The following is a 25,367-nucleotide window of genomic DNA, read 5'->3' as shown; positions in this document are numbered from 1 at the left end:
CGTTATTGAATGCCCTCCTAGCCCTAGCCTTCTCTATTTATTTTATTTCTTGTGAGTTGTTCGTTTACTATTGTTTACCATTGTTCATTTACTATTGTTGAAATGAATAATAATTTAACATACTTAATTGTTTTATTTTGTAACACAATAGTTATTTATGAAACAGTTCGTGAAGTATGCTTTTTGCGAACGAACGCGATATTTAGAGCACAAGCGACAGAGGCGCGAGTGCTATACATCGCGTAAGTTCGCAAAATGTACTTCACGCAGAGTTTCATATAAAATTTTATCTACGATAAACAAATAAAAAACTGTAACTCTTCGTCACTGGAATTCATTTCTATTCTACAATTTTTAGAACTTTGACATTTAAAAATTCTAACTTCTTTCAAACCACAAAACTTTTGTAGTAATTTATTGGTCATATGTCATCACCATGACAATGGGAAAGTTAAGGATATTTGATTATATGAAAGTGTGCCAAAAAACAGTGCGAAAAAGTAAATCCCATTTAAAATACATTGTTACTTCACGCACACTTTAAATCCTTCACGCACTGCTATCTATAATGACAGTTTTCACAAACTAAAAACTACATAATATGAGATAGAGTAGATAAATCCTTTTTACAAACACTGTACAGTAATAACGATAACTAAATTTAATACACAACTTTGCTATGTCTCGCGAACCGTGAGTAAACGTAGACCGCGTTCTGAGTGTCAAACTTAAACGTGATAATGAGAGAATCAAGAATCGTGAATAAGTGAATAATTCGCGTAATAAAAGTAGAACGTCCAACGTGTACTTAACAACGAGAATTGCGTACCGTGAAAGACTGCTTGACACTCGCGACTATATTATTCTGACTTGTACTAACTGAGACTGGCTGGTAACCAACTGTTAAATCACTGAACCGCATAAGAAATCAGCTTCTTATAGATTTTTACAACGAGGGAATAAAATCAATTAATTCTTGAGCGTGTCTAATTAAAATTTTAGAGCAAATAAAACCTCTTAATGCGGTCGTAATATAAAGGGCTTTCAGAGGATGTAGATACATAAAAATGCAATAATAACGAATTGAAATTGAGTTTTTAATCCAAGCTATATTAAGCCACATGTGAATTTAGGCCAATAAATTGTTTTTATGAAGGTTAGAAACGTGTGAAAGAAGAAATAACAGGAGGTTGAGATTATGAATTCGTTTTCAGAGCGTGACAAACTCTAAGTCAAAGGTTGCGAAAGTGCCAAACGAAAATAGCGTAGTAATTTAAAGACTTTTCTCATATTCAAGTTAATTGGAAGCTGCAAGGGGACGATGGCCGAACATGTGTATCCATTTAAGTAGTAAAAGACGCGATAAATTATATTAAGATCGTAATAAGGAAAGGAATATTCTTATCGATATGTTACAAAGTTGTAACAGGTACTATATGCGCTAAAGAATATGACAAATGGAAAGGCTTCTGGTCCGGACGAGATACCTGTTGAACTACTAAAGTTTTCAAAAGAAGACAATATATGTACATGTGCTTACCAAACTAATACGGTCTAAAGAAATACTAGAAACAGGAGAAATACCGGATGATTGGCTGACTTCTAATTTCATCGCAATCAAATTTTTGAAATTTAAAAACAAGACAAAAACAATACAATAAGTTTTCGTATATAATATCACAAGAGAGAAAATTTTGCCGCCAATATTTTCGACTGGTATGAAAGTTTGTTGCCTGGCAATTTTCGCGAATTAAATTTTGACTTAAATCACGAGACGTCAGTCGAGTGATTTTGTCAAAATTTCATAAGCGAAAATTACCAAAAGGCAACGAACTTGAATGAAACCAGGAGAAAATTTTGCCGGTAAATAATTTTCTCTCGAATGATATTCGACAAGACTATTTCACGAGACAATTATTGCACCATATAAACGAAATATAATCTTTATTTATTTGTTATTACCAGACACTTTCGTGACGGATCTGTCATAATTTTGTCGCTGAGAAATCACGTCGCTAAGGAGTTTTGTCAGTAGAAAACGATGCGTTGCTATGCCGTTTTATCAGTTAAAAACAGTCTAGTGAAATAGTCAATTAAAAATCTTTTAGTAATATTTTTAATATTTTTCAATATTATTAATGTTACTATTAGGTTGAAAACCTTGCCTTTAAAAACAAGATTTTAAACTAAAAACTGCATAAGAAATCCCAAAAATTAGTCCTTCCACCACCAGAGAAAAAACACAATAGGTTTTGTTTGCCAAAAATAGCCAAACACATAAAAAATACAGGAATAACACTAGCTTTCAGAACAAACAATATTAAGCAAATATATTAGGAACAAGTGCCAAAAGAAAAAGCACGTGCAGTGGTGTAGTGATGTTGATTATAGTTACTTTCGAGTAATCGTTACTTTTGTATAAGAGTCGTATAATTCCAATATCCGCTAACTCCACTTTTTGCATATTTTGAACTATCGTTGTTTTTAGATAGTCTGTGCAATTTTTTAGATGTTATTATGTTCGTTTTGTACCTAAAACCGCCAGATTCCGACTAAATTTGACAGTAAGGTTAAGAATTTTTTCCAAAACGCGCCAGCTACTTTCATTCTGAAGATTTCAATATGGCGGTATAATTCAAAACTGTGCGAATATTGTTGTCCGTAATTTTCTTTTATTAATTAAAATATTGGAAGAAATAACTAAACGAGTTGAAAAAGCATGTCATAATAAAAAAAGAAAAAGGAAAAGTCATTTTCAGTATTCGTTACTTTGATTACTTTTGTTACTTTTGTATTTGAGTACCGGTAATCATATGGAGAATCGCATTTCTCAGTACATATTTTGTATTAGTAGGATATTTTGATTACTATGATTACTTTTGTATTTGAGTACCGGTAATCATATCGAGAATTGCATTTCTCAGTATTTCGTATAAGATACGATATAACAACGACCATCACCGATCTATTTAAGGGATAGAAATTAAATGATATGTAATCTATTATGTTTAAAATTATTAAAAACAAGGGGTGCCCGACATAATTTTGTCCAGACTAATTAATAATTAAAAATAATTTTTTTTATATAAATTCTTCTAATTTTTTGCCCGGGCAGATATTATTTCAGATTTTTGGATCATAACAATAAAATACACATAGACCAAGGCATTTAGGAAAAAATAAATGATTTTTAGGGAAATAGTGAAACAGGAAAAAGTTTTCAATAGAAAGATGGGTGGAAATGCATAATTGCAGTATAAAATGCATCCAAAAGTACATAAACATTCATCCATGATTAAATTGAAGAGTATAGCACTCAATGAGTCTCCCTGTCTTATTCCGCTGCCTATATCTATTGATTCTGTAAGTTGTCGATCTATTCTGACTTCCATTTTGTTGTTATGGTAGATTGTTTCAATAGTTTTTATGATATCTAAGGAAAATTCTCTATTATACAGAAGATGGATTACATCTGTGAGTCTTAACTCTACTCTGTCAAATGCTTTATTCAAGTCAATCAGACATAGAAATGCTGGTCTATTATACTCTAGTGATTTTTAAGTAATTTGCTGATTCATTGGGTCTTGTAAAAATTTAGTTGTAAGTTTTAGGGTAGTATTTAACAAGTTGATACCTCTGTAGTTTTCTGGCTGCTTTTATCTCCTATTTGAATAGTAAAATTAGTTCGCTAGCTTGTTCTCCATTCTTCCGGTATTTTATAATTTTGTTAATTAATAATTGTTCTATCATTGCTGCTCCACAATATCAGTAATCTCGAGTAATCTGTTTGTATCAATTAAGTGCCAAAAACAAACCCTCGAAACTCTAGATGACGTACCTTAGCAGTAACCCTGGGCACCCAGGTGCTTCGGAGGTCCGTTCTGATTGCATATTTGTGTTCAGTGACCCCAAATACCACGAAATAAGAAAATCTGGCCCTTAATATACTGATTTTAACATGTTTATGCATTTTTCGATGCGTTTTATACACTTTAAAATGTAATAATGCATTTCCACCCATTTTTCTGTAGTAGACTTTTTTCCAGACGTCATCCCAAAGCTAAATACAATGCAAAAAGTTGCAAGTCTCTAGGTACCCACTATATTTAAAAACAGATTTATTCCTGTGTTTTTAGTGTTAAATGCCCTGGTCTAATAAGAACAATGCCATACCTACATGTAAAATTAAATTTGATGATCACAGTCTAGAAATATTATCATTTCTACATTTTTCCGGACAATCTAAGCTATAGTCCGTCAAACCTTGACTTTACAGTATAAGGAACATAGGCAATGCAGTCCTGATGAGAGTTTTTAGCGCTGTGATGCCTACTTTATCAAACAGAATTTGTAGTCGAAGATTGGAGATATTAAATTAAAATTGTTTTAGAATAGACCAGGGCGGATCTGTAAAAATATTAGTACATTTGGACGTTGAAAGGTGACTCAAATTTTTTTGCAGAAATTGCTTGAAAATAACTCAAATAATAATATTTGAGTTATCCTCCCTCTCAAAAAGGTCCAGAACATTGTTTAAATAATCAAAATGTCAAATAATTAAGGAAAAATTCGATTTTTTTCTTCGTTTTTTGATTATAACTTTAAAAGTATTCATTTCCGAGAAAAGTTGTACTGACATAACAGTTGCATAATTAAATTTTCTACAATATAGAATTGGTTAAAAGTTTTAAAAATAGTCACCCTTGTTGCAAAATAGCAATAATGGCAAAAAAACTATACAAAAACAAGTATTCGCATTTTACGTTTTTCCAACCATTTATGCTACACTTAGGACCTTCATATTTCACCCCGAAAAATTTTATGATACAGTAAAACAATACTGTAAATTTCGTTAAGATCGGTTCAATAGATTTTGCAATCCAGCTTTCGCAAAAAAAATTCGTTTTTTTAAATTGTTACAGGACTGAAAATAAAGCAGATAGCAAGTTATATTGAAATTTTTATAGATATAAAGATAGTTGAAATTTTTTTTGCGTATAGAAGTGTACTGTACCTTTTATTTGCAATTTGCAAAATTAAAATCGATTAACTGCCACGGCGTCAGGAATTTTTTTAAATAAACATTAATTATTGGTGCTACGCGCAGGACAGCGGATAGATTGCTCTGATTGGGCATTTAAATAACCTTTGATAATGATTGATACATTTTAATTTTCATTACATTTCGATATAAATAAATAAATTTGTTTATTGCAAAATAAAAACACATACTCTATCCTTTGAAATAACACTTTTTTAGCAAAAACTTTCTTTGTTCATATATTTTAACTTAGAAAATAAAAGATTATTATTTTTAAACATATGCACTTGTTTAAACAATATTTCACAAACATTAATAAAATTAGTTTGATTTTTGTGGAATTAAAATATTAAAATACAACAAAATATAGAGTAAGAAAATAATATATTAGATAAAGATTAGAAGAAATTTTGGTGGAAATCAACTTGTGTGAATCGAACACCGCTGTCCTGCGCGTAGCACCAAAAATTAATGTTTATTTAAAAAATTTCCTGACGCCGTGGTAATTATTCGATTTTAATTTTGCAAATTGCAAATGAAAGGTACAGTACACTTCTATAAGCAAAAAAATTCAACTTACTATCTGCTTTATTTTCAGTCCTGCAACATTTTTAAAAAATGAATTTTTTTTGCGAAAGCTGGATTGTAAAATTTATTTTGCAAAAGCTATTAAACCGATCTTAATGAAATTTACAGTGTTGTTTTACTATATCATAAAGTTTTTCTGGGTAAAATATGAAGGTCCTAAGTGTAGCATAAATGGTTGAAAAACGTAAAATGCGAATACTTGTTTTTGTATGTTTTTTTTTCGCAAGTATTGCTATTTTGCAACAAGGGTGACTATTTTTTAAATTTTTAACCGATTCTATATAGTAGGAAATTTAATTACGCAACTTTTATGTCAGTACAACTTTTCTCAGAAATGAACAGTTTTAAAGTTATATTCAAAAAACCAATAAAAAAATCGAATTTTTCCTTCATATTTTGACATTTTGATTATTTAAACAATGTTCCGGACCATTTTGAGTGGGAGGATAACTCAAATATTATTATTTGAGTTATTTTTAAGCAATTTATGCAAAAAAATTTGAGTCACCTCTCAACGTCCATCTCAAAACAGATGAGCCCTGGACTAGAAGGGCAATCTACAATTTTAGGATTCATATGCGTAATAACTATAGTACATCAAATCAACTTGAACGAATATGAATCCTAAAATTGTAGATTGTCTTTTTAAAACAGTTTTAATTTAATATCTTTAATGTTCTATTACAAATTCTTTTTGATAAAATCGGCATCACGGCACTAAAAACTCTAATAAGAACTGCATTGCCAATGTTCCTTATACTGTAAGTATAAGGACATACTGGTGGGACAAGGACAAGGTGGGACAGACTATAGGTATTTTTTTTTCTAGGCCTGATAAGAATAGTTTATATACAACGTAGACGTATACAACGTAACAACCAACTCAAGTTGGTTGTTAACCTCTCACCTGATCACAACAACCTTGTGCAAATTCCGAGCAAGGATGACATACATCCACATGTGATATATTTTTAATCTTAAGACATCGACTTATTGTCGATTACTATACAGCTCATAATGTAGCAATAATGCTATTTTGAGGTTTTACACCTATTCAAGTGGCTAGTTTCAATTACTTGTACACTGGACGTTTACACTGAGGATGGTCTGTTTGACCGAAAACGTTTTGTACTTCCACTCCCTTGTGGATAAATTTTAAGAATTTTTTAATAAATTTATATACCTACATACAACAGAAGTGTTTACTTCATTCTACGTTGTCTTAACAAAGGTATACAGCCAACTACAGGGTTTACCCTTTTAAAGTTTTAATAGTGTATATTTAATATTAAAATCTAATGTGTTGCATTTTTATTTTCAAAGGAACAAACATCTGTGAATTATCTACCTCGACAAATCGTATTTTATCGTATAGACATCTGTTTCTGGGTGCATGATTTGTTAAATGATTTACGTCCCTCTGTTTCAGCTACTTCTCAGCGCCCTGTAATCCTGTAAAACTCTTCACAGCATTTGCCCTTTATAGATAAAATTTTAGTTAACTGTACTGATACCGAACACTCGTGGAATACCGGTCCGATTCCGATATCAACCGATTGTAGATACAATACTCAAATAGGTACTAGCTCTGATACGATTGGTACGAAGTAACGAAGTAATCAGAGTAATCAAAGTAACGATTTGGCTCTCTGTATAGTAATCGTTACTTTCGGTATTCGTAAGAAACGAGTACTTTGTAACGAATAGTTACTTTTTCAACATCACTACAGTGGTGTATACAAATTTACATGTGGTGACTGCCCAAAAACTTTATCGGTCAAACTGGTAGAACCTTTAACAAACGTATAGCAGACGATAAATAATAATAAAAACATAGATTCTACGTATGCATTTCACCTTCTACCATAATCATTTTTTTAACGACCAATTTCAAATTATTCTCCATGTTCAAATAAAGGCCTTAAGCAATCTTTATTATAATGTATGGAGATTAATAAATAAAAAAATAGTGATATAATTCTGAATGACCAACTTGAGACAAACAGCTCTTCCCTCCCCAACTTATTCAGTTAACCACTATAAAATGTAGACGCCTAGTAAAAATACATCACTTACACTTAAGAAAGACACTCTACCGAAACAGTTGTAGTGAAAATAAATTGTAATACAGCTTGTGAAAGTGTAGAAAACAAAAGTATTAAGTGTTCTATTCTTAGAAGGTCAAAATCCATACTCAAAGAATTTTTTTTGAAAAATATAATACAGGAAGCAACAAATAGATTAAAAAATATAACCACAAGAAATCATTTAAAAACACAAATTTAAGAAAAATTTTATATTAACGTAAACGGTAACCAATTTCAACTTTTAATTTAACAAATTTAACATGGTGCCTGCTGTCCGAGTCTATGTGACGAACAAAAAAATACTCTGTATTTCAGCGAGAGATTGAACGAGCATTTTAATTACTCGGGCATTGCAGGTTCTATAAAGGTATCACTGACACTACACACCTAGTCGGAGAGATAGAAGCGGATTTTGTGCGTGATAATGGAAAAACTACACGGGAATATGTTGAATTAGTTGTGCACATGACTTTCCCCAACGGCCGGAAACCAGAGTGGGGGACGAGGGTAGTTATAAGAGGTCAAAGTCGCGGTTTTTATTATTTTTTTGTGACGCTCATGATCGAGATAGTGCACCAAAATTTGGGAATAGGTAGACGATGACGTAACTAAGTAAAATCTCCAAGGGTGGAACGCTGCCTGGCCGACAAAGGGGTGGGGTAGGGGTGAACATAAAAAATATAAGGGGTTTTTTGCGACGTTCGTGATTGAGATTGGGCACCAAAATTTGGGAATAAGTAGACCATGACATAACTAAGTAAAATCCTCAGAGACGGAAACCAGAGTGGGGGACGAGGGTAGTTATAAGAGGGGTCAAAGTCGCGGTTTTTATTATTTTTTTTGTGACGCTCATGATCGATATAGTGCACCAAAATTTGGGAATATGTAGATGATGACGTAACTAAGTAAAATCTCCAGGGGTGGAACGCTGCGTGGCCGACAAAGGGGTGGGGTAGGGGTGAACATAAAAAATATAAGGGGTTTTTTGCGACGTTCGTGATTGAGATTGGGCACCAAACTTTGGGAATAAGTAGACCATGACATAACTAAGTAAAATCCTCAGAGACGGAAACCAGAGTGGGGGACGAGGGTAGTTATAAGAGGGGTCAAAGTCGCGGTTTTTATTATTTTTTTTGTGACACTCATGATTGAGATAGTGCACCAAAATTTGGTAATAAGTAGGTCATGACGTAACTAAGTAAAATCTCCAGGGGCGGAACGCAGCGTGGCCGACAAAAAGGTGGGGGCCGGGTTGAATATAAAAATTATAAGGTATTTTTTGTGACGTTCGTGATCGAGATAGTGAACCAAAATTTGAGAGTAGGTAGATCATGACGTAACTAAGCAAAATCTCTAGGGGCGGAAACCAGAGTTGGGGATGAGGGTAGATTTAAGGGGTAGTTTTAAGTCGCAGTTTGTATTATTTTTTTGTGACGCAGCACAACATTTGTCCCCCACGCAGCGTTCCGCCCCTGGAGATTTTACTTAGTAATGTCATGATCTACTTATTCCCAAATTTTGGTGCACTATCTCGATCACGAACGGCAAAAAACCAATTATATTTTTATACTCACCCCTGCCTACCACCCCTTTGTACCCCAAGCAGCGTTCCACCCCTGGAGATTTTACTTAGTTACGCCATAACCTACTTATAACCAAATTTTGGTGCACTATCTCGATCATGAGCACCACAAAAAAAATAATAAAAACCGCGAATTTGACCCCTTATAACTACCCTCGTATCCCACTCTGGTTTCCGGCTCTGGGGATTCTACTTAGTTATATCATGGTCTACTTATTCCCAAATTTTGGTGCACTATATCAATCACGAACGTCGCAAAAAACCCCTTATATTTTTTATATTCACCCCTGCTCCACCCCTTTGTCGGCCACGCAGCGTTCCACCCCTGTAAATTTTACTTAGTTACGTGATGACCTACTTATTCCCAAATTTTGGTGCACTATCTCGATCATGAGCGTCACAAAAAAAATAATAAAAACCGCCACTTTCGACCCCTTATAACTACACTCGTCCTCCACTCTGGTTTCCGGCTCTGGGGATTCTACTTAATTATCTCATGGTTTACTTATTCCCAAATTTTGGTGCACTATCTCAATCACGAACGTCGCAAAAAAACCCTTATACTTTTTATATTCACCCCTACCCCCACCCCTTTGTCGGCCACGCAGCGTTCCGCCCCTAGAGATTTTACTTAGTTACGTCATGACCTACTTATTCCCAAATTTTGGTGCACTATCTCGATCATGAGCGTCACAAAAAAAAATAATAAAAACCGCGACTTTGACCCCTTATAACTACCCTCGTCCTCCACTCTGGTTTCAGGCCGTTGGGGAAAGTCATGTACACAACTAATTCAACATATCCTCGTACAGTTTTTCCATATTACTTATCACGCACAAAATCCGCTCCCAGCTCTTAGACTAACCGTGAAGTGAACGGTAATTGTTTCTAACATGTAACAGAAATGGCATCGGCGTGAACGGAAAGTACCTATTAAAAGTTCCTCTACGGCAGACAACCTGTTAAATCTAATGCTTTCGCCGGATTGATCCCTGGCCTTTTAATTGAAAATTAAATTTAATGGTCTTACGTTGTCTTGATTTTTTATTAAACCGTATTTTTCCATCACAATTGGTATTTTATGAGATAATTAAAGCTTACGTCGCTGTTATCGAGGTGACAGATATGACTTGCATTGTAAATTTTAAATGCAAATATTCCGAGAACATAAATATTAAATCTTAACACATCGAGATCGGCAAGTACACGTTTTTTAGTCAGAAATAATGAATTTTTTATTATTTTTTCATGTAAATACCCATTATTTTTTACCCAATTAGGGCTATTAGGACCACCCTCATATCGTCGGTGATTCGGCAGAATTATTTTTTTTCAGAAGTTAGTTTTTGCCCTGTCAGAAACTCCGTTAAAAAATACACATGTTAACGTAATGAAAATGTCAAGAAACTTAATTACGTTAACATAGTTACGAACTTTTGCATGTACTTAACTTACCTTATCTTCATCTGACAATTTCGAGTATTTTTAAGGATATATTTTGTTTTTTCGGGCCCCCCTTAACGAATTCCCCTGTGTTAAGAGCAAATATATGGTAGAGGTACATCTGCAGGGTATTACCAGGTTTCTCTCCATATGATAATCTGACGTGCTCGAGTAACTGCAAAAATCCACGCTTGGGCTCCCCTACCATTATTATATTTTGGACAACCAAAATGCTTGATATCGCAATCTTTAATAATTTCACAAATTTTAATTGTGTGGAACAATCGCGTTTTTAAGACCAATTAAGCAGATTTGACATCTTAGAAATCGAAAAAACTAAGAAATATTTCATGTTAAAACAACATTTGTTTTACTTCATATGAATTTATTTTTAGATATTTTCCAATTGCTGGTTGTAATAAATCATTACTATTTATTCTGCGGTAATCCAAGCTGAGATAATAAAAATTTATAGTCTGCATGCCATTATTATTCGTCGTCTCGCAAAAACCAATTTAATTAATATGCACATAACGTTACATATAGTGTGGTTCGCACTGAAGAAAAGTACAATGTTGAACGTTTTAATCATTTCTAGACAATAATATACCGTGTCGGCAAATTTTCATGGTTGGTATTGACCTTACGTGAGAGGGAGTGAAAAACAGCTACTTTAAAAAGAGGTAGGTATATTAGGTCCGCCTAATATTATCCAAAAATGCAGTAGTGGAAGTACCTAAAGAGGAGAGGTTTCACATTGTTGCCAAACTTATTGTTTTTACTTGACCTGTTGCATGTCGTCTTTTCAGCATTTGAACAATGTTCTATCTATGACAATCAAATTTGGGCGAATTGATTTAAATGACATCTCATTATTTTTATTGGGAATATGCCACAATTGTACTTTAAAATAAGCTTAGAAATATTGTTTTCGCCCAATTTTAAAAAAATTTTACCTAGTATTTCCGGTTTTAGAAATGCAACCGGAGTTACTGTTTTGAAGTCACTGGAATAGTACAAGCAATATATTATTCGACGCGCCTTAGCAAGACGAAAACAGATATGTACTTCCGATTTCATGACAGAGTGTCTGTCCATCCATCCGCGAATATCCTTCGTTTAGAATGACAAGTGAGATGTCGAAAGAAAGCTTATAACTCGAAGATGGTATTAAAGATTACAAATTTGACCTCGGACTTCCGGTTTTAGAGCTTTAACCGGAAGTACCGTTAAAGTCAGCGAAACAGTATAAGCGATATAATATTTGACGTACCTGAGCAAGATAAGAACAAACGTATACATTTAGTATCATTTCCGGTTAAAAAAGTTCTAACCGGAAGTGCCATATTAGGTATAGTCGCAGAAATTATACATGTAACATATCAATGGAAGTGTATTGAAAAGTCAATCTTGAATCTTTAGTTCCGGTTTTGAAGGGTACCTAATTTCTGTTTAAACAATAATTATGACCGAAAGTTTAGTAAAAATGACTAAATCGACAAATTAGTGAAATCTTATATCAATCGACGCAAAGTTATAAATTTGCGTCGATTTTAAATATCGACTTTAGGTTCTACTTTCGATCACTTTAGGTGAAAACCTAGGACTTACGAAGTCCATTTACTTGTTTTGATTTTCAGTTCGGAAATCGTTTTATATAAATAAAATTTATTAATGTTTTGTATTTTGAAACTATTTCCGAAGTGGAAATCTAAATATCAAAATAAACTTATTTTAAATTTAAATTGTATTGTGCCTGATTTCCAATATGTAGTAAATTGCATTAAGATGCCACAAGAAAAAAGTTTCAGAAAAATATTAATTGGCAACGTTGTTTATATCATTCACAGGTGGGTGTGGTCACAGCCGAATTTGTGTCTATTGTACTAACCTGTTAGTTAAAGGTTAAGTTTAGGGTTTAGGTTTAGTATTCATTCGTCTGTTGAGGGAACGTGTGTTGAATTCAATTTAAACTGGAGAAAAAATTACGTTTTTTATGTAAAAATAAGATATTATTTGGTATTTTCCAAATAATACTTTGAAACCATATTTTCTTTAAGATTTTTTGGAGGTAATAGGTGTTAAAATAAAAATTAGTTTTATAAAAATGAAATAAAATACAATTAATTCTATAAAAATGAATTAGAAAAGATAAAATTTGTTCTAAAAAAATTAAATCATATAAAAAATAATTCCAACATTACTGTTTAAATTAAAAATAATTCCAAACAATTAGAAAGTATAAACTAAATTAAATTCTTAGGGAAGTAAATGTTCAAACAATCCACCATTTTCATGCAAACAATAACCAAATCTGTTATACAACGCATTTCTCATGGCGTTGAGTTCATCTGCCGATATGTTTTGGCTAAGTTGGATAATCTTTTCTCTCAGTTCATCTAAGTTGGTGGCTCGTTCGAACTCATGCCCGTACAAATTGTTCTTTAGCATCCCCCAAAAATAAAAATCTAGGGGAGCTAAGTCGGGTGACCGAGGGGGCCATTTTATTGTACCGTCTGTACTAATGACACGTTCACCAAAAGTTAAAGATAAATAATGTTTAACTGCATTTGCATTATGTGCAGGACAACCGTCTTGTTGGAACCATGTTTCGTTGAAGTTAATCTGAAGACGTACAAGTTCAGGAATAATTTGATTTTGCAATAATTCAAGATATTTGACAGCGTTTAAATTCCCTTGGATGAAAAAAGGACCAATAATAATATGGTCTCCCAAAATTCCAACCCAAACATTTAACTTTTGTGGATACTGTGTACGTACAGACACACTCAAATGCTTATTTGCCTGAGACCAATAACGTATAACGGATGAATTATGTTTTTTGTGAATAGTGAAGGAGGACTCATCTGTAAATAAAATATTTTTCAAAAAATTATTATTTCTATTGTATCTCTCCATCATCTCTTCACAAAAAACCATCCGTTTAAAATGATCATCAGGAAATATTTCCTGAGTCGTCTGCACTTTATAGCAATGGTATTTATTTCTTTTCAAAATATTCCTCACTGTTCTTATCTTTAAATCAACTTCATCGGCGATTTGTTGACTAGAACACGGCCTCGCTTCTGCCAATGCACATACCTGAATTTCTCTAGTTTGTCGTTCTTGAGAGATTTTCTTTTCGTTGTTGAATTATTTTCAAATATTTTGGACTGGGGCAAAAATTTCCTTTTGGGTTAACTTTTTTCCTATTATCACATTTTATGTTAAAAATTCCCGCAAATAGAGAAATATCCCTCTGGTTGGCAACACTGAAGCAGAACAACTTTGAGAAGCGGTGTCAGTAACTGACAGGATTATGGTACTATGTTGCCAACATGATAGTGTTTTATCGGAAATTATATTACAAATGTTTCGTCAAATAAAACTACGAATCTGTAAATTTCTCATGATTTTGAGAAAGTTTGTACCAGTATTTGTCAATTAGTGTTTCATTTTTAATATCTTCACCCAATTCAGTTAAATTTTTTGAATCAATTTAATGTTTTAATTTAAATATGTAATAGCAACCCTGCATTTTACGTATAATACGGATCGGTAATAATCATGTTTCGTGTTGACATTCGCTGATGGGCGTGCATGAACAATGTGGTGGGGAGGACAAGGGGAAATACGATTGATATCTTTGTCTATTCACTGAAAACATGATTTTATATCTTTGTTAGATATCACATTAAATTTTGCTATACCAACCATAACATTTTGCCGAGCCTGTATATGGCCTTAATAATAATTTAAAACTTCGGAATTTTTAACACCTTTACCAAGCGCACTCAACTATCAAATCTTTAACTTAGTTACGTATATAAGTTCTTACCTACACCAATATACTTATTCTTTTATTAATATATCTTCAGAAGCGAAGTAGATAAGGAAGCTAAAGGCACGTATCTACTATGTTAGCGCTCCTCGCTCCCTACAACTGCTCCAATCGATACGGCATGCGCTCCTAATATAAAGTGATAAAACATACAGGGTGTTTCATTGGTAAAGTAACATACGTTAACTGTAGAAAGAGGATACTTAGGCGGTCTCAAAAATACCATACTTAATGGGTCTTACTCCATTAATAACAAAGATACTGGGTGTTTTATCTATTTTGCCATTTTCTTAATTGGTTCATAACTTTTTGACCACACTATATATTTATTTTATATTTGGCACGCAAATATCATTTAAGGCGTACAATAAATTAATTTATTTACAATTGTAAAAAATCCAGGTCCGGATTAAAAAATATTGGAAAAATATTCCGACCCCAAAACAACACCCTGTACATGAAATTTTTTTAAAATGGATTTTTCAGTTGAAAAGAGGATAAAAAACTAAATTCAGTGGTATACTTTGAATTTTCGGCAAAATGATTTTTCTGGTGAAATTTGGAATTTGAATTCTGAAATTAAGTGAAATGCGAGAGCTCTAAGTAGAAAAAAATTTAAATACAGCTTACAACTTGTCAACCACACTGTATATTGATTTTATATTTAACACGCGAATATTCTTTTAGGTGTCCAGTCAATTAATTTAATTATAATTATAAAAAATCCAGGTCCAGGTATTTAAAAAATATTGTATAAATGTTCCAACCCAAAAAACACCTTGTATATTAAATTTTTTTAAAATGGATTTTGCATTTTAAAAAGGATGAAAAACAAAATTAGTGGTATACTTTGAATTTTCGGCAAAATGATATTTCTGGTAAAAATTTGAATTTGAATTCTGAAATTATGTGAATTGCGAAGCTCAAAGTAAAATAAATTAAAATATGACTTAATTTTAATTAATACCATTATTTAATCTAAATTGGTAAAATATTAACATTTGCACACATAACAATAATTTTTGATGAACCCCTCTGTGGCTCAGTGGTAAGAGCGCCTACCTTTGGATCGAAAGGTCCGAATGGTCATGAGTTCGAATCTCACCAGGGTCAGAAATTTTTCGTTTATTATAAATTAATAAATGAAAATAGTTTCTGTCCTTGTAGGATCGGTACTCACCGGAGGGACCGCAGACGTTCGGATACAATTAGCGTCTCTTTGCAAAGACAATGACGTCGACTTTGCAATGTAACAAGACAATCAATACACACATTACACAGTACACATGACGCTAGGTACCTAACTACAAAAATTTACCGTACCTACGTATAAAAAAAATAATTTTTGATGGTGGTAATTTTGAATAAGTACTTTAGTTTTGAATATTGATTATGCTGCAAATTTTCGCTGTTTTGTTATAATTTTTAGCTATTTTGTTGATTAAAGTGATGCATTCTTTATTGACCCTTTATTATTTATTCATTATTTAAAGATGAATATTCGCCAAAAACTATTTTTCACACATAATAAAAAAACACTAAAATATTAACATTTTACCAATTTAGATTAAATAATGGTATTAATTAAAATTAAGTCGCATTTTAATTTTTTCTACAAGAGCTCTCGCAACTGACATAATTTCAGAATTCAAATTCAAAATTTTTCCAGAAAAATCGTTTTGTCGAAAATTCAAAGTATACCACTAATTTTGTTTTTCATCCTCGTTTCAACTGCGAAATCCATTTTAAAGAAAATTAATATACAAGGTGTTTTTTTGGGTCGGAATATTTCCACAATATTTTTTAAACCGGACCTGGATTTTTTATAATTGTAAATAAATTAATTGATTGGACACCTAAAAGAATATTCGCGTGTTAAATATAAAATCAATGTACAGTGAGGTTGACAAGTTGTAAGCTGTATTTCAATTTTTTTTACTTAGAGCTCTCGCAATTCACTTAATTTCCGAATTCAAATTCAAAATTTCACCAGAAAAATCATTTTGCCGAAAATTCAAATTACACCACTGAATTAAGTTTTTTTTCCTCTTTTCAACTGAAAAATCCATTGTAAAAAAAAATTAATGCAGAGGGTGTTGTTTTGGGGTCGGAACATTTTTCCAATATTTTTTAATCCGGATCTGGATTTTTTACAATTGTAAATCAATTAATTTATTGTACACCTTAAATGATATTTGCGTGCCAAATATAAAATTAATATACAGTGTGGTTAAAAAGTTATGAACCAATTAAGAAAATGGCAAAATAGATAAAACACCCAGTATCTTTGTTATTAATAGAGTAAGATCCATTAAGTATGGTATTTTTGAGATCGCCTAAGTGTCCTCTTTCTACAGTTAACGTATGTTACTTTCCCAATGAAACACCCTGTATAAACCGCTATCGATTAGAGTGCCGAGGCGGAGCGAGAAAATGTTACACGGTCCGGTAACGCCAACGTATCCACTATGTGGAGCAGTTGCAGGAGCGCGGAGCGCGGAGCGCCAACATAGTGGATACGTGCGTTATAGTCTAAGATCCGAATAGGAGGTCGAAATGTACCCATCTGCTTGCCGGATGAAACATTTTTTTTTATTAAATTTCATACAAAGACAAACACGACCAGCATGGGTTACCTATCAAAATCGTGTCATAGCCGTAGGGGTTGAAATCAATACTTCAAGCACATTTTTTTAAAGTAAGGTAGTATTTTATTTTTATATTAAATAGGCATATTCAGTACAATTCATAGATTACTCAAGAAAAAATTCAAGGAAAAATACTGAAAAATAAGCCAACGGTGGCAAATTTTTAAAAGACACCTCAAAATATAATGAATTTTGCGGTGCATATCAGAACGCATCATTGGATCATGGTAAACAAAAAATTCAAAAAGATTTTATTAGCTTATGAGTTTCTCGAGGTAATGCTGTCGAGTTTTTTAATTTTATCTAATTTTGACTTTCTGATATCATTCAGAAGTCAAAACAACGATTTTTTTTACAAAAAAGGGTGAAAATTAACATATTTATTATTGATAAACAAAAAATAAGCATACACCAAAAAATATCTCGACAGCATTACCTCAAGGAATGTCTAAAGAAAATAAATACAAAATTCCAGGTGGGTCGATAAAGTAGTTTTTGCGTTACAATGTCTACAGCCTTTGAAAAAAACAGTTTTGAGGAAAACGCGTTTAAAGTATTGTCAAGTTTTATTTTCAATTTCTTTTTTGTCTTTCAAATCGTAAAATGATGCACACCGGAATCTTTATGAATCACGGAGTAATTTACTAAAGAAAATGAGAACAGCTGTTGACCGTTGTTCACTACGTTCAAGCGTGCTGGCGCGAAACTGCTGCACATCAAGTCGAAGGTAGGGCTATTTAACACTATCTCCCTACCTCTCTATATTCGACTCGCTTTGCAGCAAGTTCGTGCCAGCGTGTTTGAACGTAGTGAACAACGGTCAACAGCTGTTCTCATTTTCTTTAGTAAATTACTCCGTGATTCAAAAAAATATTCCGGTGTGCATCATTTTACGATTTGAAAGAGAAAAAAGAAATTGAAAATAAAACTTGACAATACTTTAAACGCGTTTTCCTCAAAACTGCTTTTTTCAAAGGCCGTAGACATTGTAACTCAAAAATTACTTGACCGACCCACCTGGAATTTTGTATATATATGTATATTTTTTTAGACATTACTTGAGGTAATGATGTCGAGGTTGTTAAAACAACAGTTAATAGGTCTGTTCCAACCAAAAGTCAAACTGGTCAGAAATCGTCTGCAAACAGCTGCCCAGTGCGAGAACATAATGCAATCATCAGTGCTATCCCCTCTACTCGCGCTGGTCTACTACTCGCTGATAGTTTCTGACTGGTTTGACCGCTAGTTGGAACAAACCTATAAGGCTTTGGCCACACGGGCGATTTTTTACGGCGCGATAATTTACGGCAGAAATCATTTCATCTAAAATTGGTGGAGGAGGTATAGGGAACTTGCACATTTTTTTTTTGTTACATAATAATGTTCAGTTTTGTTTAAAAATGAGATTTCCAAAATTTCACGCTTCAAAAACTCGTAATAACTTAGAAATACATATTTAAAGTCTTCTGCGGTATAAAATAGTTCATACGACCCGTGACGTCACATAGTTTTACATTAGTTATTATTATGGTTATATTTCGCTGTGTCTAGGTACACTCTAACGTGTACGCAAATAAAAAAGTTAGGTACACGCGAATTAAACTTGATCAAGCCAGTGACTTCATTATTTAACGTGCGCAGTGACTGTATATTTTGGTACATGCTATTTTGATATGTTTAGTGTTTGTTTGATAGAAAAATACTTGTTAAGGGAAGGGAAGCAGAACTATTTAGATGTTTCAAACTTAATTGTAATAAATCAATGTATATATAAAAGTATATATTTAGGTTAGCAAAATAAATATATGTATTTAGTTGATATAACACGTACAAAATATTGCTAAAATAAGTTTTATACCTAAGTTACTTATTATAATCAACTATTCTAAATGGGAAATAAGCCACAATTTAACTAAAAAAATGATTTTATTAACGTTTCGACATCCAAATCGGATGCCATTGTCAAAATACAAAAATTAGTCAGATTAAATAAATTATTAGAAAAATTTTTTACTAAGCAACACCATTTTTGTTTAATTTAATAATATTTTGTATTTTGACAACGACGTCCGATATAGACGTCGAAACGTTAATAAAATCATTTTTTGGTTAAATTGTGGCTTAGTTCCCATTCAGAAGAAGTTAATTATTATTGTGAAAGCTTTAGGTCTTCTTTTTATTTTAATCTTTTACGGTAATACATACTATTTCATTTATAACTAAAAAAAATATATATTAATTTATAGTCTCTTTTCTTTTTCGTACTGTTTTAAAATGTTCTTAAACTCATTAAAAGAACTAAATAATTGTCCACACTCCGTAGTTAATTTAAAAACAAACACTAAACAAATAAAAAATAAGAAATCACTGACACTCTAACTTTTTTATTTGCGTACACGGTAACGTATACCTAGACACAACCTTATATTTAGGTATATTCTTCTTCTCCTTCTTTAGTTTATTGGCCTCCACCTACTTGGGTATTTGGCAAGCTCATCGTCGTGGAATAAGTCAAAAATATTTATATTCTGATGACATTTATCGTATGTCATTGTAATAATATATACCAGTTTGTTAAAATTGTAGTTTTATACTGTTTTTGAAGGAAAGGAACGAAGGTTTACTATTGAAAATAAAACCATTTTGTAAAAGTACGAATTTTTCTATGAATAGTTCAAACGATCAAAAACACTTGTAACGTCACATAAATGTATTTTCTACTGACGTTTATAACGTCTAATTTAAAATTCTGTTTACTTTATTGGAAAAATGTAAATGTAAAACCAAGTGACGTCACGAAGTGTTTTGGACCACCTGTTTTAATTTGAATTTTTAATCGTCTTTAGGGGCCAAACGAAAGACAAACAAAACTTTTTTATCTTTGATACATGTTTTAAATTATGTTGTGTTGTGATTTATAACATTTTTTTCGAATTTAAAAATTTATGCAAGTTCCCTATTGGTGCCGTAAATTATGGCGACGTAAAAAATCGCCCGTGTGGCCAAAGCGTTACCACTACTGCAGCCACTAAACAACAGAAGATTGCGAAGATTATGGCCTCATAGATCTTTTCTAAGACTGAGGTGAAACCGCTGGTTGATGTACCTCATAACGTCATATTAGTGTCCAATATTATAGTTTATATAAGTTGTGCCTGATCAAATGAACTTATATAATGTTTAATTCTGATTGTTAATAAATGCTTCTTATAAAAAACATGATAAATTAGAACCAATGTCGCTACTATACATTAAAAGTGCATGATTAATTTAAATACATTTTATAAGTAATCTGAGTTGTGAACTGGTCAAAATATACCAACTAATTATGGCAAGAGTCACTTCTTAAATGAAACATCCTAGATCTTGTACATATTATATTTTGAATGAGTAGGTAGTACATTGTTTACTGATTTAGGTACATGTTCTTCTTATGCTGAGGCCACACCAGCGTCTAATGCCGTTAATTATCGCATTATTTGCAATAGAGATATGTCAAATAATGCGATAATTAACGGCATTCGACGCTAGTGTGGCCCCAGCATTAGAAATTTATGATACCCGGTTTATTTATTCTAATGCAACAATGAGTCACGACAATGACAATTTTCTTATCTAAATGTGTTGTATTTAAGATATGTGTTGTATATTTAATATGTGTTGTATTTAAGATAAAGCCATCATACCAAACGGTTGCACTGGAATCTCTGGGGAAGGTGTTGACAAGGCCTTGGTTATAGACTCCTGCATGTTGAATTCGACATCCTGCAGTTCTTTCAGACACAACCATTCGCCGTCCACCGATACTCGGAAATTACACAAATATATCGTATCCTGAGCCCCAGCCATCTCCTGCTCCATGCCATTGGGGCCTGCCTCGGCAGGCAGTTCTTGGACTTTCATCGTGATGGCTTTTTTGACTTCTTTTTACATCAAAATAACTTTCCCGGAAGAAAACATGCTAAGAACATCGCACTCGCTACGTCGCGAATTCGAAATGTAACGTATTGATTTTCGGGGTAGAGCTGAGAGACCATGGGACTCCGCGAAAGGAATCGATTTTTAGAGACGCAGAGCCATCTACGGGAGTTTTTGCGAAGATTTTTTAATTATAAATTATTTCTGTAAGGCATTTAGTAAAATTAATAATTTTTCTAAGGCTTTCTTATACAGCGTGTCTACTTAAGTTGGAAACATATGGGAAACTTTTTTATTATTAATTTTACGAAAAAAAGTTATTCTTCCTAAAAAGTTCTGCATGCTCTAAAACCTAAGATTTAATCATCATATATCAAATTTTGTCAATATTATACGAGGTCTGTCAAAAAATATGAATTTCGTTCAAGGGTAAAGTACCTTTATTTCTCTGAATATCGAAAATTCTTATTATAAAAAATTGTTTGGAATTTAAAACCAAGATCAAATATCCAATTACATGCTTCCGATTGAAAAAAAAAATCTAAATTTTTCTCAAATTTATGGATACTTCGTTTTTATTTATTACCCATATTATAACTCTTTTATTATTAATTTTACGAAAAAAAAGTTATTCTTCATAAAAAGTTCTGCATGGTCTAATACCCAAGAAGCAACCTTCAGATATCACATTTTGTTAATTTTATACGAGGTATGTCAAAAAATATGAATTTCACTCAGGAGTATAGTACCTTTATTTTTCACAATATTGAAAATTATTATTAAAAAAGTTGTTTGGAATTAAAAACTATGTTTCAATATGTAATTACATCCTTCTAATTAAAATTTTGTGAAATATAAAGGTGTACTATACTCATGAGCGAAATTCATATTTTTTGACACACCTCCTATAAAATTAATAAAAGTTGATATATCATAGTTGCATCTTAGATTTCAGACCATGCAGAGCTTTTTATGAAGAATAATTTTTTTCGTAAAATGAATAATACAAGAGTTATCATATTAATTTGTAATAAATAAAAATGACGTTGGGTATGCATAAAGAGAAAAATTTGTAAAATATTTTTTTTTTAATTAGAAGCATGTAATTACATATTTGATCTTGGTTTTTAATTCCAAACAACTTTTCATAATAAGAATTTTCGATATTCAGAGAAATAAAGGTAATGCATAAAGAGAAAAATTTGTAAAATATTTTTTTTTTAGTTAGAAGCATGTAATTACATATTTGATCTTGGTTTTTAATTCCAAACAACTTTTCATAATAAGAATTTTCGATATTCAGAGAAATAAAGGTACTTTACCCTTGAACGAAATTCATATTTTTGACATACCTCGTGCAATATTGATAAAATTTGATATATGATGATTGAATCTTAGGTTTTAGAGCATGCAGAACTTTTTATGAAGAATAACTTTTTTTCGTAAAATTAATAATAAAAAAGTTTCCCATATGTTTCCAACTTAAGTAGACACGCTGTATAATACACACCTGGTCAAAAAAATCCGGACATCTTAAAAATGGGTCATTTTTGATGTCTCGAATTTCCTAAACCTGTTGTCCGATTTAAGTGATTTTTTAAATATATTATAGCCGTATTTTTTAATAATATCGCTGTAATAATATTGTTGCTAGACAGGTAAATTATCATTGTATACCGGATGTACCAACCAAACTATGTTTTTTTCTCAAAGTTCGCCACACCTTGTGGAATATTTTAGCATTTATAAAGCAATGAAATTAAATCCCAACTATAGTATCAGGTTTTCTTAACATTCTGTTTTTTTATTCATTCGCTTATGTTGGATAATAAAAAAGTACTTTAACAACTAGCCATGTTTTTCAATCAAGGGTGTTTTTAAATAAATATGACAAACTTTAAGGGGTAATTCTACATGAAAAAATAATGACAGTTTGCTTTATAAACGTATCTTCGCAAATGCTTTGTTTCCGAGATACGGGGTGTTAAAAATTTTCTTACAAACTGACGATTTAGGCTCTAAAACCGGTTTAGATGTGCAAATGAAATTTAGTGGGTTTTAAGAGGTAGGTAGTTATTGCTCATTTTTTGACATACCACTAAGAACACAACTTTTTCACCATTGGCGCGCATACGAGTAATATGACCCGTACGGGTAATGGCCTGAATTTTTTATAAAAAAAATAGTACTCCACTGAAATATTCCAAATTAAAAATCATTTTTGAATTCCTCGTTCAATTTACAACAAAAAAATCTTTCTTGCCTTTTTTCATATGAGGCGCCGTTTTTATTCAAAAAAAAAAAAATAAAACATCTTAACGTTTACAAAGTATTGAAATAAGTATCTATGCACACGCAAACTACCTCGAATACTTTGTAAGCGTTAAGATGTTTTATTTTTTGAATAAAAACGGCGCATCATACGAAACAAAGGCAAGAAAGATTTTTTGTTGTCAATTGAACGAGGAATTCAAAAACGATTTTTAATTTGAACTATCTCAGAGGCGTAGATACTAATTTTTTCTTTAAAAAAATTTAGACCATTACCCGTACTGGTCATATTACCCGTATGCGCGCCAATGGTGAATATAAAATTCTTAATTGTATGTCAAAAATGCGCAATACCTACCTCTTAAAACCCACCAAATTTCATTTGCATATATCAACCAGTTTTAGAGCAATACATAAATCGTCAGTTTGTAAGAAAAATTTCAACACCCCGTATCTCGGAAACGAAGCATTTGCGAACATAGGTTTATAAAGCAAACTGTCGTTATTTTTTTATGCAGATTAACCCCTTAAATTTTGTCAAAAGCAACAATATTATCACAGCAATATTGTTAAAGAATAAGGCTATAATATATTAAAAAAATCACTTAAGAGCAAACAGTAGCGATCAACAGGTAGCAACAAACGCGTTCCAAGATTGCGGCTCTAATTTTAAATATTTTGTCGAAATATTTGGCACACATATTCGTAATGTAATAAAGAATGGCGGTACAGAGCCCAATTTTAGAAATTTGTTAGTATGTGGAAATTACTCTATAACTAAATAAAATATTGAAAAAAGGAGCCTGTACCGCCATTAAGAAAGACAAAAAAATACACTTTCTTCAAATAAACTCTTTTATCCCATGCCTAGATTTTGTGTCATATTGGAACTACTAAAAATCGATTTTTTTATAACAAGAAATCGAACGTCACTGAATTGGCAACATTTCGCGCCTATGTGTATAAAAATTATTGTTTTTGATAGTATAAACTTCACTGTCAGTGTCGAATTATCGACGCACTGTTGTCTCACTTTTGAAAATTCGCAGAACTTTCGCAATCTTGGACCGCGTTTGTTCTTAAATCTGACAACAGGTTTAGGAAATTCGAGGCATCAAAAATTAACCATTTTTAAGGTGTCCGGATTTTTTTGTCCAGGCGTGTAGTACGAGATTCGAATCCAGGTCGACCTTCACCACGTGAAACAAAAAATTCAAAAAGATTTTATTAGATTATGAATTTTTCGAGGTAATGATGTTTTTTTAGTTTTCACGATTTTTGACTTTTTGCTATCATTCAAAAATGAAAATAACGAATTTTTTTGCAAAAAGGTGAACATCAACATATTTATTGTTGTTAAACAAAAAACGACTGTAAGCCATTGATACTTTGAGATTGCAGACTCCGTCATAAGTATGCAACGGACGACAGTCCTCGTCCTCTCACTATAGCTCTCTCGTAATAACTATTCAAAAAGATATTCAAAACTATATTATTGCGTTTGTTATTAAAATTTAATTATCTAATATTATTTATTAGTCTGGGCTGATTATCAGAGAATAGGCCATTTTTGGGAAAAGTTATTTACCAGCAATTTTATTGCTGGAATCGAATTATAAGATCCTATATATTAATAATATAGGTATGCAAAGTCCTCAGATAGTGTGCTACTTTTTTTATAAACAAAATGGCGCAAGAAAATCGTGTTTTTTTCAATTATTGCTCTATAACTCCGAAGATTTTAACTTTACAACAAAAACACTCAAATAAAAATTCACCGTGATTAAATTCTGCATAGAGACGTATTTTTCCAGATCTGCTCCGACAAAAATTTTCTTCGGAAAATGCGGGTTTTCCCAACAAAATCTTTAATTTTCAAATAAAGTTTTAGATAAGTAATTATCTACCAATAATTAAATAATTTGGTGACTTAAAAGCCTTCTTGGTT

General features: G+C 32.0%; 1 protein-coding gene across 3 annotated transcripts in view; it reads right to left on the bottom strand.

Annotated features, from left to right (window-relative positions):
• Nucleotides 1-25,367, bottom strand: part of LOC114328896 (RUN and FYVE domain-containing protein 2) — a 143,564-nt gene that overhangs the window by 99,612 nt on the left and 18,585 nt on the right. The window contains exon 1 of one of the 3 annotated variants that reach the window (XM_028277877.2): nt 20,917-21,223. The exons of 1 other annotated variant lie outside the window; for it this stretch is intronic. In XM_028277877.2, the coding sequence (XP_028133678.1) occupies nt 20,917-21,133 (217 nt within the window). In that variant the 5' untranslated portion in view covers nt 21,134-21,223. Of the gene's footprint in view, nt 1-20,916; nt 21,224-25,367 lie in introns of those variants that run through there. One more of the 3 variants, XM_028277875.2, reaches the window with a different exon arrangement.

The sequence above is a fragment of the Diabrotica virgifera genome, chromosome 2 (genome assembly GCF_917563875.1).
Source record: "Diabrotica virgifera virgifera chromosome 2, PGI_DIABVI_V3a".
NCBI classification, from domain to species: Eukaryota; Metazoa; Arthropoda; class Insecta; order Coleoptera; family Chrysomelidae; genus Diabrotica; species Diabrotica virgifera.
The sequence above is the reverse complement of the archived record's forward strand: the minus strand, read 5'-3'. Positions and strand labels throughout refer to the sequence as shown.